The following is an 18,684-nucleotide window of genomic DNA, read 5'->3' on the forward strand; positions in this document are numbered from 1 at the left end:
TTTTTAATAAAAATACTGAACAGCCCAGTTGATTAACCATCCCAGTTCATATTGGTAAAAATAACACCTACCAATCCTCTGCAAAAACTATACACATAATTTAGTCACATCTCTTCTAAAAATCAATTAAGATATTAGTAAAGCTCAGTACAACTCCAAGGGATAAGTCTTTTTGACCATACAAAAAAAATTCTGTTAAAAGACATCCTGAAGCACTATTTGGGGCTTTGTTGCACAAACAACCAACTGTGGATAAGAAAATATTTTAAAGGAAAATAATTTTTTATAGGATTACAGGGCGTTAAGGTAGATGAGAACTCGGAGAAAACTCTGATGTTTCTCTCCCCATTAGTGCTGTGACGGGTTTTAACTAAAGCTTCAGATTGCTAAGCACAGAAAGGATACAGTCGCACACAATGTCAAATAAAACACCATTAAGCTTTTAAACACACATGATTTGGTAGCAGCAAGGAGTTAGGCTATAGAAAGGAAGAATTGTTTACAGAGGTATCCAAAGTCTCAACTACCTTAATGCACACAAATATACAGTGCGCTATTTTTCATATCTGAACATATCACCCATCCTATTCCATCTCAAATTTGGCCATTTCTGGGAAATACACTAGAAACATCAAAATTAGAAACACTAAAGGATAGTCATGTTGTGTTTTACTGAATGGTCAAATTCGGAGAATTTCCATCTTCAACAGATGAATCGCTAAAATAGGCAAAAACTTCAAAACCAAAATGAGTATTTCAACTGCCTCCACTGTATCACACATGTACACACAACGTACACTTGTGAACATTAACCAGGTAAGAGAGGCACAGGCAGAGGGGTCATATACTGAAAAACTACTGCAAATAATTTAATGAGCAAATCCACCTTTTCAGTTTACTAGCTATTTCTCAAATTTCTTCTTTAATACCCAACATCATCACAACCTTCCAGAGAAATTAATATCAGAAGACATACTAGAAATACTATTGCATTTTAAGATTACTACTTCCAACTCACAGGAGGAAAGACGAAAAGTTATTTACACACGGTAGTCACTAAATGGTGCATTTTAAACACGTGAATGCCCTCTATGCGCAAATGTATTTTCTTCACATTCTTTATGAGGGCAAAATAGCAAGAATGATATAAGACTAAACTATGAAAACAATACAATTTTCCCTAATTTCCTTCACAGTAAGGACATTGTAATGCACCTAAATATGATAAGTGTCTCTTAGTGGTTACAAAATGACATTTTGCAATATGGGCTACTATTTGATATTCAGATTAAAGATAGGAATGCTGTTCTAGGTAGCTCAGATGGCTGTTTATAGTTATTACTTTTTGCCTGCCAATACAATCCTAAAAATCTTTTTGCCAAGCCAGAAAATATGCCAGAAAATGAGTGTCGATACCCCATGAGAAACGTACAAGTGAATAATTTCTTGTTTTCTTTTACCGTGCAGCACTTAATAAAATTACAGGGAAAAAATGAAGTAATCATTCAGAAGATAATGGATTCAACAAAATCTAACAGTATACGTATTGTGAAACTACACGTAGAATACAAAGCAAAGCAATCATTTTATGAAGTATCTCCTTCCAGACTGGGATAAGCATGTGCACATATTAGATCTAAGAATATTTATATATATTCCTATGTATTAGCCCTTTACAACAGCAATTTCATTTCTTGGAAGATTTGCTTTCTGCTAATTTCAATTCAAAGGAAAAAAAATCTTAGTGAAAACCTTCTTCACATGGAAAAAAATAACAAATTCAAGTAATGTTTAGTTTTGTCTCAGGCAAATGACTTTGTAATGCAGTCCAAACGTTTGTGTGCAATAAACCCATTTACCAACACTATAAGTAGTAAAACAGAATAGAATTACCAACATAAAAGCTGAGGACTATTTTAGTAATTTTCTTTTTGGACAAAAAACCATTATCAGCAGCTGCTCCCTAAACGTAACATCCCACAGAACCTCATATTTTGCAGGTCCTACACTGCTGGTTTCTTAAGTCATATTATTTTTGTCAGTTTTCAGTAGCTTACAAGACTCCGTAGGAACCAAGTATGAGACACAAAGGGGTTTTCAATCTGTTAGTTCTCAACAATAATGACACTTGAACTTTCCACTAAGCTTTTTCACATTGACTAAATAGTTGGGCACAGGGAAATATTCATAAAGCCCTGGAGGGAAGAGTGGGCCAAGAAAGCTGGTTAATATTCAAGGATCACCTCTTCCAAGCTCAGGAAAAACACATCACAACAAAGAGGAAGTCAGGCTGCGTGCAACAGAAGCGTGGCCAGCAGGTCGAGGGAGGTGATTCTCCCCCTCTATTCAGCCCTGGTGAGACCCCACCTGGAGTACTGCGTCCAGCTCTGGAGCTCTCAGCACAGGAAGGACATGGACCTGTTGGAGCAGGTCCAGAAGAGAGACACAAAAGTGGTCAGAGGGCTGGAGCACCTCTGCTGTGAGGACAGGCTGAGAGAGATGGGGATGTTCAGCCTGGAGAAGAGAAGGCTCCAAGGAGACCTTACTGCGGCCTTTCATTGCTTAAAGGGGGCTACAGGAGAGACGGGGAGGGACTCTTGATCAGGGAGTGTAGTGATAAGACAAGGGCTAATGGTTTTAAACTCAAGGAGGGGAGACTTAGATTAGATATTAGGAAGAAATTCTTTACTCTGAGGGTGGTAAAACACTGGAACAGGTTGCCCAGAGTTGTTGTGGATGCCCCATCCCTGGAGGGGTTCGAGACCAGGCTGGATGGGGCTTTGAGCAGCCTGGTCTGGTGGGAGGTGTCCCTGCCCATGGCAGGGGGTTGGAACTAGATGATCTTTAAAGTTCCTTACAAATCTAACCATTCCATAATTATACAACAAAATTTAAGTGAGGTGTGTCAACACAACAGCAAAGCAGATATCAGGTATAAACAGCTTTGTTTTCAACTTTGCTGTGAACAGTTCTGTACTATTTCAGATATAGCTACACTGTAAAAAAGTCTTAAATATTTAGCAGAAGGTGAAACAGTCTAATCAGCATCTATTTATCAACATCACAATATCCACCAATATCTCCCTTTCCTACTGTTTTTGTCTTCCCACAGCACAAGTTTTGAAGCTCTAATCACTCCAAAAAAACCAAAGCAGTAATGCAGAACTAGAGCACTTTTTTTTTTTACCATTTTCTCAACATTCTTGTTTCAACTATTTGAAGTTTATTGCCGTAGAAGTTTGAAGAAATTCTCGATGACATTACAAAATCTACTACTGACTAACTAGGAATGCTTGGTCTAAGAGAGTAAGAGCAAGAATAAATTACAACTCAGTAAAAGGTGCACGGAAGGTCCCCTTCCAGATGTGCACATTAGAAGTACCTAATGGGACGATAAGTCAAGCTGGTAAATAATGTGTCACATGATATTTGCCATTAAGTTCAAACTATCACCTAATACAAGTAGTTTGTACTTCATAGCATTTTTCCCATCATTCGGATACATTAGTATTTCTTGTAATTCATGGAGTTTTTCAAATAGCAACTTCTTTGAAGAAAGCAACATTTTAAGAAAATAAATTGGATGTGCTTAAAAATACTCTTGAGAATAAAATGGGGAAAGGAACACAAATGGCAAGAGATTCAAATTTCTCACAAAGACAATTCCACAAAGGAGTAAAACTAAAGGGTGTACTGCTGTTTTAACAGTCAAATAAAGGTGAAATACTGGAATATAACCACATATAAGTAGTAAGAAAATACAGTCAGCTCCGTGTTTCAGATGATTTAATACCTTTATAAAGTTTTTTTCCTCTTCCTGCCCCTACTCCCTCCCAAAATGAATCTGAATTAAGTTTTCCTGAACTTCTGAAAGCTTTCTGATTTATGATTTCGCATCACTAGAACTCTTTGCAGTTCTCATTTCTGCTTCTTTTCAACTACTCAACTTTACTTTTATACTTATAGAGACAAATAACACTGGGGGTTATTTCTAATAAGCCTCTTATAACATTTTTGCTGTTTAAGATGAAATTGAAAAAAAATCTTTAAGTAAAACTAACTTTCCAACTGTAGAATATTTCAAATGTAGTAACAGCATATCTGGAGACTTACCTTTGTGCTTGAGTGCTATAGCTGTTATCATAGGAATCATAGCTTTGCTCATCATAAGCAGTTCCATAACCATCATCATACTCCTGAAAGGATATAAAATAAAGGCAATATTAACCGTAAGCACACTCCAGAAACAAAGTAGCAACCTAGTGCTAAATATAGAAGACAATACTTTCCTGAAATCATATATGACATACATATGTCATGAAATGGCAAAATCTTAGTGATATTAATAGAAACTACTTCCATTTAGGAGGTAACACACACCTAAGTCTATAATTACTTTAAAAGTATTTTGAACTATTGGCAATGTGCTTTGATGAGATTTTTTTTAAGTTAACACTGGCTCATGCAGAGACAGTACAAATGCTTCATGTCTCCACGTAATTGCATTTGAGATGATTGAATTACTGATCTCGAGAGCAGCTCTGGAAAGCACCTCAAGAATCAAGACATCTCAAATACTATGCAACTTACTTAGGTAGCTGGTTTGTTTCTGGACAATAAATTCAATATTATATATAGATTATGTAGGGGAAATTCCCTGTAGATAAGACTAGTAAGAATGACTGGTTTCCTTCTTTGAACGCCCTCTGTATACTCTTCAAGTTGTGGGAGCTCAGCATCCATTAAGAAACGAAGAGTAAAGATTTCCTCCTCCTCCCACATTATCCGCACTATTTAAGTATACACTGTAGTAACACTCTTCCCAAAATAGCACTGGATTTAAATACCAAGTTAAACAAACCACTAACTCCAGCTACAAGCCATACAGAAGTTTAAGCTAAAACCAAGTAACAATAATGCTGTATTTTCCCAGAAACGGTTGAATGACAGAAATCCAAAGAACTGTCACCAATTTGTTTCATCCAATAACAAGCCCAAGCTAAACCCATGAAAAGTGGAAATGGCACATCCTTTGTAGTGATTCCTAGGAAATCCCAGTATCCAAATCCTGTCCAAATACACCAAAGACCTTAACGGATATTTAGGCATATCTTGTCCAATTTTGCCAGATGAGTGATCTATTGAGGAGACACTTTGAAAATTCAAGGACTCAGAGAAATGAAAGTCAGGCATCATCTTATATACGATGTTTTCTGAATAAGTGTCTATCAAACCCTGGCAATGTAAGGATAGAGTCTCATGAAAGAACAAACTCTTTACCAGGAAGAGAAACCTTTAAGAATCTTTCAATGATGACAGAAAACAAAAACAACCAGCAGTATCAATTAGGTAGGGATGACAAATGATGGATTGTCCAACTCTAGTAGAAAAACATCTCCAATGATTGGAACCTGACAGCTTTCTAGGCATTGGAAGGAAAGCTTTCTATAGCAGAAGCCAATGACATCCTCAAAACAACTGATAGGAAACCGTGAATTTGCTAAGAGTTTTTAGCATTTTGCCAAGTCATTTGAAATTGCTTGTATGGAACACCAGGCAGTCTGCCCATCAACACTGCTTCACCACCGCTAGATCAGCGAACATGATTGTTTCCCAGCAGTGATTAGTAGAAGGGTGTCTATGACTATTTGCCAGCACAAATGAGTGACAGCCTATTCATAGGTATGGAAGAAGAAACGAGGATTCTTCCAATTGTCTGTTGCAAAGAGATCCCCGGATAAATAGTCCCACTTGAAAAGGAATTGCATTGTTTTCTCTTTCAGTAATTCACTGTCCTGAAACTAAACATTAAAACAGAACCTTAGCATTTTCTTTGCCCATCTGATACAGACATGGATTTTTCTTGATAAGCCACAGACTAAACCCACAAAAACATTGCCTCCTGGCAGCTCTTACGAATAAGCACTTTATTACTTATTGATGCCATACACAGACATCTGTTAACAATACAGACATTGATCAACAGCAGAAGCTGAGCCAACTTATTTGCTCTGTTCCAGAACATTTACATGACATTTGTTCTTCTCTCACAGAATCTCCCAACTGTGAAGCAGCCATCCCTACGAGGGGCTCCCAAACTTCAAACCGCACACACCCGGCAGTGACAACAAATTAAAGCAGAGGACTGAAATTAAGCGTTTTAACATGTTTGGAAAGCTTCGCCACTAAGGAATCATTGGAGAGTTCTTAAGCAATCGGTCTTGTTCTTCACATTTATGTTACTTACTTTACTAAAAAATTAATCATGAAAGAAAATGGGAAAAAAGACTACTCTGAAGTTGTGGTGTATCTATGATTTCTTGAAGGCAAAGGAACAAAGTAAATTTGAAATAGAAAGACCCTTAACAAAATGTCCAGCGGAACAAAAAGAAAATGTTGGGAAGCTCCATGCTATATCAGATTTAAGTTTTTCTAGTATTCACATTTCTCTTCCAGAGAAATTCTGCCCAGAACTCATTACTGTTCACCATTTTGTGTTAATTTCTACAGTAATCAATTTATTAAGTCCATCATTATTATTATATTGTTGAAGGTGGCTCTTATAAGCTCTGAATGGAAATATATCTGGTTTGTAGTTTATATGTGGGACACTTGTCACTTAGCATTAAAAAGATCAACCTGTGCTCTTGCAATTACAACAATCTGCTTAAATGGCTCAATTCTTCCTTTTTATTACTGTACTTACATTTATAAACCCAAAAATTTATATTAAAACAGAGATAAATTTCATGTGCCATGTGCTGCAAAAATAGAATAGGTTCAAAGAGCTGCTCTCAAAGAGCTGCTCTGTTAGAGATAAGAGATTCAAATTGCAAAACATTTGTTTATTGTGCACTATTCCCTTGAAGTAGCAATTAGGCAGGGGCAGCTGAAGTATTTTTCAGAGCTTTCCCTGAATTAGGTCTGACACAGTATTTTCTCTTAGTCATACAATATTTGAAAACTTTCTCTATCAGGAGGCTACAAATAAGGTTGGCTAAAGGCAGAACGTTTTACGTTTTAGTTTAAATCTATACTACTTGGGTATTTTCTTTCCCTAACACAGACCTCTTGTGGCTTCAATATATGTTTTCTTTAACTTCACTTAGTATCTAGGTGAAATATCCTTGGTCATCTGGCCTGCTTCAGTACTATAAAATAACATGCTAGCTTAAATGAAACCAACTATCATTTTTACACATATATAATGAAAATGGACAGGACAGACCTTAAATACGCACAGATACAATGTACTAAAGTACGTCACAGATTTACTGACAAGCATTGCTATACAAATTTCTTTGTGTACAATACAGGAAGAATTACACCTTCATAAGAATATTTTAATTGCATTTTTCCTACTGTTTTTTTGGCATATTTCAGGTATTTGTAAAAGCATTTTTATATTTAAAGCCATTATTCTTCATGTGAACGACAGCATTTGTGTTCCTACCACCTACCAAATGCAATACACTGGACTTCTCTACTCCAATGACCTAAGTCTATAAATAGCTCTTCCTGAAGGTATTCCATAATCAGGAAGAGTTTAGTGGTGAAGCTGTATTTCCTCTCCTACTCCAAAAAACAAAAGCCCAAACAAGATCACATTTTCATTCCGTGAATGGGAGCATTTTGTTTGTTACTCATTATTCCACTTCTCAGGATAACCTAGACAACTAACACTCATCAGATTTAGTCTGATCAAAAGAAGGGAAGTGTGCTGTATAGTTCATGCTTATAACAAAAATGTAGAAAAAAAATTAGCTGAAAATGTATTTTCCACACATTTGAAGTATTAAGTAGGAAGGTATCAAGAGTGATTGTCCTGACTTGTGTTAATTTCAGTCTTAAGACTCTTCCCCCAAAGTAACAGAACAACTAGAATTACAAGACAGATCTTCTGAAAAGAAGATGAAATTACCCTGTAAAATCTCAAACCTTATTAATAAAACTCCTTTATTAAGCCAGCCTACAAGCCAGAATCACATTACATCTCCTCTTAAAGAGAGCTTCTGCCCGCAGTTGTCTCAATGGCAGTGCCCGCAGTTGATATAAATCCAAAGAGCAGCACCGGTAACAGTAATTGTTCAGCGCACAAAATGCAGACATTTTTCAGGACCAGAACCAAAGGCAATGTGTAAATATGCACCCTTCAAATATATTAAATAGTAACTGACTATTACAGGTCAAAAAGATGATAAAAGCAGTGAAAACAATCTTCACCAAAACTTCTGCACTACCCAAAACATTATAAATCATGCTAAGCTTTGCTCATCAGTGTTTCTTTCTAATAATTAAGTACTCTAAACATACCCTTATTCGTGGGAAATAGGAAACAGTGGCTTTAAATGATAATCTGCTGGCAATGACAATGATGGACTAGTATTTGGGCCCTCTTTAGAGGAAATTAACAATGTTTCAAAGAGAACAAGACAGAGAAACAGGAAGAAAGACGAGGGTAAAAAGTTCATTTTAACAAAAATGCCATTTGCAGTGCTGGAAAAAAAAAATCATGAAATCAATAAGAAATCAATTTTCCAGCTCTCCCCAACTAAGGAAATCCATCCAAGGGAAAAAAATTAAGGCTGTTATCACTACAACTAAAAGGTTGTTGTTTCTTTTCCTCATCATTCTATAAAATTAATACTGATACCACTACTTTATCATGGAATACTGGAGGAATGTCTTCTTTTTAGGTAAAAGCTATCACAGTCGAAAAACTGTTTGTGCAGACATTAACTTGAAGGAGTAAGAACATGAGACATCACTACAGTGCAATGAAGAAACTTTTTTTTCGCAATTTAGAATTATAAAGGGAAGGAACAGCCATTTTGTTATGTGGAAATAACATCACTCCCATCGTTTAATCAACAGGGAATATGGGACAATCAAAAGAAATATGGGCAGCTACTACCATCTAAACTCTGAGTGATAACATTAAGGACACTAGCAGCAAACATGCACAGACTGTAACCTCTTTATTTTGTAGATTTTCATCTGTTTTCATCTAGAAGGAGCCTAGTGCATATTCAACCAGAACAAATAAGGTATTCTCGGAATAAAAGATGTTCTAGTGGATTGTCTTTCACACACCTCAAAAAAAAAAAAAGGAAGAGCTGCTAATGAACAGAGGCAGTAACATTTAAACCAAGTTACCACCAGGCCAAAACAATTTTGGTTTTCTATATACAACAGCAGGGAGCAATGTCAGAATCAGGAGGACAACTCATGGTCATTCAAAAAATATAGTCAGAAAGTGGTCAACTTGGATCAGCAGCTTTAACTCTAAAATAGCTTAAGAAAATATTTTATATGCACATTATGGGTGAACTTTCAACTTCAAGACAGGCGGGTGGAAAAGCTTTTCAGCCTCTCACCAGAAACACTCCACTGAATTCCACAGCTTGAGTTCCAGTCAAAATGAGAAGATTTTTCCATTCTCTCTCCACCTCACCCTGAAAACCCCAGAGAAGGTAAGTGCAAAAGATTAAAAATGAAAGGAAACAATTGAGGGACTTAACTTTAAAAAGGGTTGTTGGGTATTTCTTTTGTTACATTTGTTTCTTCTTGCTTATCCTATTTAGCATGAAAAAGAACATTGTAACCAGCAAAAAAAGCCAAGAAATTATGGTTTGCTGTTATGAACTTGCTTTCCAAAGTCTTACCTGAATTCACCCTGACTTTAAGAATAGTCTTAGCACTTCTGAAAAGCCACAACTCAGTAAATACATTGCCTAAAGAGACAGAAGACCCAAGTGGAAACCACGACATTATCCACAGAGGGTAACAGAGACAGAATCGACAGAAGATCGTTTTTCTAATTCCTTAAGAATGAAGCTTCCTCAAACGCTTTTCCAGGAACCCAAACAAAAAGCTTTACACTCAAAACAATTAAGCAAACAAAAACATTTGAAATTAACATTTTAATCCAATAAATTAAGGGAGAGTTTAAATTCTTTGCAAAGTCTCACATCACCTGGATTAGCCCTTACCTTTGCCACCTTAACCCCAAGAAGCATTTCTTTATAAGAGATTGGGGTTTTACATATTGTATACAAAGTTTTTGCTCCTTTTTCAACAGATCTTTCCTTTTTCAACCACAGACAGTAAATGAGCAAATGAATGTTAATTAGAAAAGTCTACATTAAAAACAGTTTACCCTGCAAAATCATCATTGTGTTAACAGATCCAAGAAATTGCTTCCACAGTATGCTTTTTTAATCCTAATTTTCAGTTTTTTTCAAATCTAAACCTAGTATGATCTCAATGAGGAGATAAAGAATTCAAACTTAATGCTGGAGATCAAAAAACTATTTGCATCAGCTTTCTAGGAAAGGGCACTAAATAACAGGCTATAGGTTATTCAGCTGAATGGGCTCTCACCTGTAAATAATAAGACTTTTGTTCATTTCTTTCACTAATGGATAGATAATGTGTATTTTATAACAATCACAGGATTGTGAAATGGATTTCTGTTCTTAGCCATCCACCCAAATGTCACTTGAGACCAAACCTCCCTTAAATCTTCCCACAAATTTGTAAGGATTTCTTGCAAAATCAACAGGACAGAAACCACCGCTCCTGACACTGTGTCTAGCAGGGCAGCCAGTATCCTGGTGGTCAGTGCACCATCTCTAGAGAGAACCAAAGGAAAATGAAGATCCACAACCGGCATCTGAACCAAGGGCCTTCCACTACTGGAGAGACACTGAGCTCTAAATTAAGAGGAGACATATAGCATTGTATCTTCTGCTCATCGTTTGAGTGGTATCTTGTTAGCCAGCATGTTGCATGTCTTCTGGGTCTTCCCCATTTTTCAGGGGAAACAGTATGAGTATAGTCTCATACTATTGTAGTATCTATAACATACATGTACCTTCTAGTATATGTAGTTGAGTATAGTCTCGTAGTACAGACTTAGTGTAAGAATTACAAACTTAAGTCTGAAGCACTGCTTTGTCCACCAGTAAAAGCAATGTATTTCTGGAACTATCCAGACACATATGCTTCAAGAACTATAAACTTTTCAAACTTAGCAATCCCTAAGGCTTTAGGATCTTCCAGAATCAGGCAATAACTTAATGTGGATTTTAACGAGTAGATTTTGAAGTCTGTTACCGTCATCCCTTTTGTATCCAAGTGTTCTGTGCACCCTTCTAAGTCTGTATCTGTAAGTTGAAAAAAATATCTTTGCATGTAATTGGAAATAGTTCATAATGTTCTCTTTCAAGTTACAATTTACATTACATTAGAAAGGCTCCCTAGGTCTCTTACTGGTAGACATTCCATCTTAATTCAATTTTTTATTACAGAAAGTAATCTCATTGAAGCATTCTAATTGAAGCATTAACTGCTAGAAATTATACATGTGGTCACTGCATTAGAGAAATCTGCCGCTGAGGTAAACCTTGTCTGAACACAAAAGAACATCAATAAAATTGCCAGGAACAGATCTGAAGCTCTGCCACAACTTTCCCCAACACGCACTAGGAACACATATAGATCTGATTGCTTTCACGAAGTAGTGTTGAACTAAGTCTCGGCCATAGCTTGCTAGATTGCCGAGTTTTATTTCTCAGTGCAGACATCCCATACTGCCGCAGCAACAGGTTTTAAATCTATGTTTAAAGTCCAAATCTTAATGCCCCCCCCGCCCCCCCCAAAAAAAATCTGATTATCAACTCAGATCTCACTTTGCATTTAACACATTTAAGCAGCCCAAACGGGACAGGGCATGATCACTAATATATTCATACAAAGTACAGAACTGAAAAACTTACAGAATTTTTACAAAATATTTACTGTTGTAAAATGAAAACAGCAGCAAATACAAACCCAATCTTAAAAAAAAAGCTTCAGATGCATTACTGCGTTACTAATTTTGAAAAAGCCTCAAAGTTTGAAGCTAGTAAAAAAAGAAGACAACAGGAAGAGGCAGAGCACAGCAACTGTTACTAGACAGTAACCGAGACTGCACCGTTATGGTTTAACTGAGGTTTGACGGAACATTGGCTAAGGAATTAACACTAAAGAATAGCAAATTGCTAGCATACTGTTACTAATTTCCTGCTTATTGAAAACTATGGAAAAGCTTAAAATCTCTACCTAGCAAATACAATTTCTATTTCTTAATACAATAAATTATCGACTTACAAATACATAACGATATTTTTAGCTAGTAAACAGTTTGGTTCAATGAGTAGAGAAAATTCTCATACAATTAAGAGAATGATGTCCCTGAAACTACCTGTAAGCACTTTGATAAATCTAACAACCATTTAATACGATTTCCCTTATCCAGGTATTATGAAAATAACCCTGGCCATGCTTCACACATCATACTAGGCTTTCTCCTGACCTGAGCAGTTGAGGACATGAAAATGGGAGGTGTGTTAGCCTTCCCAGAAAGTTTATCACAAACACAGCAGTGAGGTTAGAACAGTGATTATAAAGCTGGCTGGCCACAGAGGCCTGAATTTTCGCTATCATCTAAGCTGATGCTACAGCTATTAAAAAGACAATATTCACAGAAAGTGATAAGGAACTGTCATTTCAGTGGCTTCCAAAACTTCAGGTACTAACAATATGGTGAGGTCACAGGAGGAATGAGTCCTGGGGATGAGAGAGATCCATAAGTGAGACTGGCAACACTGGAATGGAAAAACTAGTTATACTCAACTGGAAGAAACATACAGATAGTGCTGCTAGTCCGATGTGTTGTGTGACTTCAGCCAAGAAGGCCACATCAAGCATCCAGACCCAGCATTACAAACATCCCGGCAAGCTGACAGACAGTGGAGGTAAGTCTACCTCTGAAGAGCTTTCTGTAACGGGTAAATTCTGGACAACTTCCCTACGGACTCCAAGCACAGGACAGCGATAATCACCTGGCTCTGTTCATCTCGAGCCTGCGTTAAAACGCATCTAAATTCAAATGAATGATTTTTTGCCTGGGGCACGATTGTACCCATGAGATACTGCCTCCATAATTAACCCTTCCAATTTTTCAGAATGAAGTAGGTATTCCACTTCCCATTTTGATATTATCTTTTAAAGAACAACTTCTTAAACAATTAAAAGAGGAAGGGGAAGATTAGGATAGGCGGGAGGCAGAACTGAGTAAATTCCTCGTAGGTGTCAGATTAATTATCTCAAGGACTACAGCAAAAAAGTTAGCAAAGGGAGTGAAGGAAAATGGATGCTGTTTAACTCAATAATGGCCTCATTTTTGGCACAAGGTATACTTAGTAGTACACCACCGAGGAAACGGGGAAGGACGTATTAAAAGCCCAGCATCTTTGAGATATTTACAGTTACAGGAGGCAAGTGGTTGAAGGCTTCCACCCAGAATATAGTTTGCTCCTTTCTGAACTTGCATAGTTTCACATTATTTTAATGAGTAGAAAGCAGAGGCTTGTAAGCCTAAGGGAATTAAAAGCTTCATGAATCCTGGCAGACTTTCCAATCCTCGATGGAAAAGTTCTAAAGGCTGCTCTGTAATCTCTCTGGATATCTCAGTCTCCGAGGCTCTGAAACTGTATGCTGCTTAAAATAACATCTTATGATACCCACAGCCTCACCGAGGTTTTCATTCTACAGACACTTCTCAGCAAACAGTGACACCTTACCCTGCTCAGATATTCAGGTGGGCAGACAAGCACCTCATACTAGATATGGCCACACAGTAATTAGTAACGAAAGGACAGAAATACTAGTAATGACTCCTAACCGTGTTACCTCAACCTGTAAGAGATACAGCTAAGGCACTTTGATAATGTACTACAAACGGGCAGGTAAAAAAATACCATGCATTAAATGTAACATTTAACATACAATACATTAATGGTTCATGTCCTAGCAAAACTTTATTCTAATGAATTTCCATTTTAACAACGGAGACACAGGAAATACGGAATTTTAAAACGGACCGGTTAACATTGCTTTATCAATTACGGCTTTAAATATCTCTATCCCAGTTAAGATATCTTGTTTGGAAGATATGTGATCCAGTTCTAGAGAACTTTCTTTTCAGAAGTTATTTAGCAAAGCACTGTTTTTCTTTATAGTGGTATTTTCTAATTATTCCCTCTCAGAAGTAAAGCATACATCAGGACACTGACTCAATCAGCTGTTATTTCCATGCCACTTCTATATACACGTGCTATAAATAGCAGATATATGTAAAGTATATTTTCTACCACATCACCATGTATTCTACGGTGTATGCCCTGGAAACAGGCTGTTAAATGAGGACTAATTCCTTTGAAAACATTGCGAAGTAACCACTTATTTGCACTTTGCCTAGTTAAGTCACACATGGCCAGAGGACATTTAGATACATTGTTTAAGTACTTGTTCTCATAACATTAATATACTACATTAATTTCCTCTGAATTGTTCAGGTGCATGTATAAATGACATTAAACTTCCTTCATAGAGCTATACATGTTACATAGAAATTTAGGTTTCTGATCAAAAGGACAATGGTTGACATTTGATTTAGAAGGTTTGTGGGAGAGTGAAAGAAGAGATGGAGAAGGTACATGGACGAAAAGGTTGAGAGAAAAGCAAGAAGTGTCTAAATAGCAAAACCATTTTCTGGAACTCAGGAATTCCTTTTTCACTAGTCTAAATAAGAGACAAAGTCCAGACAGACTTGGCTGTAAAGAGGGCATGCTAAAAGCTTTAAGATATATAAAAACATTTAAAGCATCGCCCTTGAAAAATGTTATTTTTCTGTAAGACTAAATCCATTTTATGACTATGGTTTTGATTTAATAAGGTTTTTTCTTTATCTCACTGCTCTGTAAGTTCAGTTTAAATTAAGTTTACCCTAACAATTCATAACTATCTATAATTTTCAGTCATATAGAATATAAAGTACTTTGATATGGTTTTTTTATTATTTTTAATACAATAAAATCAAGATAAATATGTATGGCTTATTGACATACACCGTACATTGTTAAAATTTTAGGATCAATTCTGAAGCTTTCATAAAAATATTTTAATTGTCTAATTGTTGAACAGTTATACGACCCCAAAGATAGGTTTAGGAAGAAGAGTAGAATATTATTCTCAGTTTGAGTTGAGAATTAAAAATCTACTGACAATATGATTTTTGAGATTTTTGCAAAGTGGAAACCTAATATAATACGTTTAAGAGGTACATTACAGTGCATTTGGCAAAACAGTTAACGTCTTTATGGCAGTACATATAACCTGAACTTTTATTAATATGAAACAGTTCAAGCCTGAGAAAGTGATGAGAGATGACCACATTTGCTGCAGATCTGGGTGCAAGACTCAATTAGGTACTAATTAAAGGGATTCTACTGAGTTCTAGAGTGAGAGTTAGGATCACCCCTCCAAAATTATACACTTTATGCACAGCGTATCAACAGCTCAACTTACATATTCACCATACGTCTCCTGCGCTGGAGGTGGTGGAAGGGGCCGGTAGCCTGCGGGTGGAGGTACTCCTCTTGCTCTGGGCGCTAGAAGTCCACGGCTACGACTGACTGGTCCTCTACTGGGAGGCGCTCCTCTGGGTGCTGGTGCCCCTCTGGGTACTCCCGCTGGTGGTGGAGGCACTCCTCCACGGCCCCTGTGAATATATGGACCACTTACCATTAACTACTACACCCTTGGCCTCCCTTTCAACAGCTCCCTCCCCCCACATCATGACAATTTTGCTTTGCTACCGCCACAAATAGTCTAAAAGAGGTTCATAGTTTGTCTTTTTTCTGTATGCTTTAATCCAATTACACACATTATGCAAAAAAAATGCTGAAAGATACAAACTAGGCACATGATTCAGTGATGAACTTCTCACTAGCTTGAGCCATTCTCACATACACAGAGACACCCAAACCAATTGGCTGGAATCAGTCAACTTCACTAGAATTTGACTTCTAGTATGTGAAATCACAGTCACACAATAACAGGTTAATTTGAAGCTGTCAGGCTATATCGTACTCAAACCCTGCACAGAGGCATCAGTTGCAACTCCCTTCTGATCCTGCGCAGGCGTCTAAATGCAATCCAAAGCTCACACTGCGCCTACGAGTGAGCGGGTCAGAAAAATTACGTTTTCGTCCGGTTCTAAAGAAGAGATTTCTAGCTGTTGCAGGAGATGTTCAGACATGTAATAAATGTGCAGGGTGACTATAGGATATAACCTGATGTTCTATATATATTTAAGAACACGAAATAATCGCATATTTGTTTTTAAAGATCTGAAAGAATGGTAGGTATTAACTTGCATTCCATTACTTCGGACACTTAACATATACATGAAAAATCTGAGACTTAAACAAGAACAATTTTCAGAAATATCTGATCCATTTAGAGGTGACTTTTCCCCCCCGCCTCCCTATAGTAAAGGGAGACACTTAGAGGCACAGTCTGTGAGAAATTTGCATCATTTATCCTCTTTTAAATAGGATGGCTAAAACATTACTAATAGACATCTCCTTTTTAAAGGAGATCATTTCACCCCATGGGCTATACTTGAGTTTGAGTTTAAATGACTGCTTTTAGGCACATAGACTTATTCCAAGGAAGTCACGCCCTTATTGTATACTGTAGCAGATACACAGAAGAAAAACAAGCACAAAGTCTAGTTTTCTACTTATCAAGCCATCATCTAATTAATCTCTAAGGTAGTAATTGAGTGAAAATACTCTGTCCTGGTTTCAGTAGAAATTTCCAACTTAAACAACATCATAAAGATCCAGATTTGGCCTTAAAATTTCCTATCCCATTTCAAATAAGTCATTTAATTTCTCAATGGTAAGATTATCAGAAAAAATATAATCATTTTATCTCGAGTAATTAGTATTTGAGAAACTGCATGAAGAATGCAAAAAACGTAAACACTTGACACAATCAGGATAGATTTTATTAATTCTAACTAATGATCAAAACACAGTCACAAAGTATTTTAAACAAGCCTAGAGAGTAAGTGATTTAAAACTGTGCTTATTACTTGGTTTTGGCTAATCTGTAGAATGCCTCCTCAGGACAGGGTACCAGCTGCTTATTTGACTTCATTGTAGTGGGGGCAGGGGTGAGCAGAGAAGTTCCCAGACACAGCCTGCTGAAGTAATATAAAGAAATAGCAAATGTGATACTTTCCAAGTGAAGCCAAAGAAAGGGAAATGAACCTATTGGCATAGACAATAGTCAATACCAAGTTAAAAAAAAAAAAAAGAGGACAGAAAAAGACTCAAGAATCACTAGTCATAATCTTCACGGCATCCTTCAGACAGGGTGCAAGTGAAAGCTGCAGGAAATGGGATATGCTGAAAAACATGGAAAAAAAACGTTTGAGGGATGGGAAAAAAATGGTACAGTTTTTAGAGCCAGCATAGACTTATTCCTGAAGAGTAATTAGAACACCAGATCCACGTGATGAGAAGGTCTTTTCTGCATTTTAAAAACAGTTAGCAGGGTTGCAGTGGTGACAGGTGGGAAATCATATTTCTCCTACACTAGGAGACCATTTACAAGCTTATTTATTTATTTTTTTTTAGAATTACTGTAAGAAGGCTAAACAATCTGGGATGTATAATTCAGTATTACACCACTCAGATGGTTACTGCACCAGGCTGAAGGAGACTAGAAAGATGCAGAGATAAGAAACCCAGTAAACAGGAGAGTTCAATTACCACTGTGCAGATTTGAGTCATCAGGGTATGATGCTAAAAGCAACTTTTTAGAAACTGTAAATCACTATTTCACTAAGAAGTTGGCAGGGAACTAAAGAAGTTTGATTGTCATTAACAATGACAGAAACTGACTCAAAACATTGAGGAACCACATGAACAGGAACCTTGGCAAAAACAAGAGATCGGTTCTGGTATCGCTTAATTTGAAAAAGGGCAGCTATATAAGTTATGTTTAAAAAGATTTAAAGGAGTAAAATTTATATACACAATACGGGAAGACATTTAGCGAAATCCCTTGGGAAGTCAGGGAACATACGGAACATCCGTCAAAAAAAGGAAAAGCTTGAGAAAGGGCAAAAGGAGCTCAAGTAAGGCCAGAACAGCAGGGTAAGGACAGGTATTAAAAAGAGGTATCACTTGAAAAGCTGAATCCATCTCTAACCTCAAAGGAAAAATGCTAATAAAACGAGTGTAAAATACTCAGAAAAGCAGGTCAGAAAATTAAAAAAAAAAGGTAAAATCCTAAAAAAAAATAAAGGCCCTTCAAACATTCTGGAATCAGGAAACCTGCCCGAGTGAGGCCAAATCACCAGTGAGTAACAGTATGATAGGTATGTACATATACATTAAGTTTTTATCTACACAATCAAGAAAGATTGGACAAAGTTCTAATGGCAGAGCCTTTCCTTATGGGGAACACATTGGATGGTGTCACCAACCAAAAAAGGTGCAAATAAAAGTAATTGCACTGTCTTTCTGTAAACTGCAACAGGAGTTCAGATGCCTAGCTCTTTAATCAGTATCTGAATCCCAACCTGACTGTTAAGGAAAAGAAAATAGCAAAAAAAAAAATTTCAAAGCAGCAAAGTACAAGAGGGGACACTTGGGAGTTAATACACATACATTCATTTATCTATCTTAATATTACAGGAAGTAATAGGTTCTGTGCTACCACTACCCATAGAAGATGTAGAGTTAAGATTGGTGGTCAGAATAGCAAAAACACAAATAA

General features: G+C 36.8%; 1 protein-coding gene across 5 annotated transcripts in view; it reads right to left on the bottom strand.

Moving 5' to 3' along the window:
- The window catches only part of KHDRBS3 (KH RNA binding domain containing, signal transduction associated 3), a 94,019-nt gene that overhangs the window by 21,319 nt on the left and 54,016 nt on the right, over nt 1-18,684 (bottom strand). For 2 of the 5 annotated variants that reach the window (XR_008464992.1, XM_054192343.1), the window contains exons 6-8: nt 16,991-17,101; nt 15,415-15,607; nt 4,114-4,196 (exon numbers count right to left, since the gene is read on the bottom strand). Coding sequence is in view for 4 of the 5 variants with exons in the window: in XM_054192343.1 (XP_054048318.1) it covers nt 4,114-4,196; nt 15,415-15,607; nt 16,991-17,101 (387 nt within the window). In the remaining variant the exon portion in view is untranslated. The remainder of the gene's footprint in view (nt 1-4,113; nt 4,197-15,414; nt 15,608-16,990; nt 17,102-18,684) is intronic. The other 3 variants (XM_054192346.1, XM_054192345.1, XM_054192344.1) reach the window with 2 other exon arrangements.

The sequence above is a fragment of the Rissa tridactyla genome, chromosome 2 (genome assembly GCF_028500815.1).
Source record: "Rissa tridactyla isolate bRisTri1 chromosome 2, bRisTri1.patW.cur.20221130, whole genome shotgun sequence".
Taxonomy (NCBI): domain Eukaryota; kingdom Metazoa; phylum Chordata; class Aves; order Charadriiformes; family Laridae; genus Rissa; species Rissa tridactyla.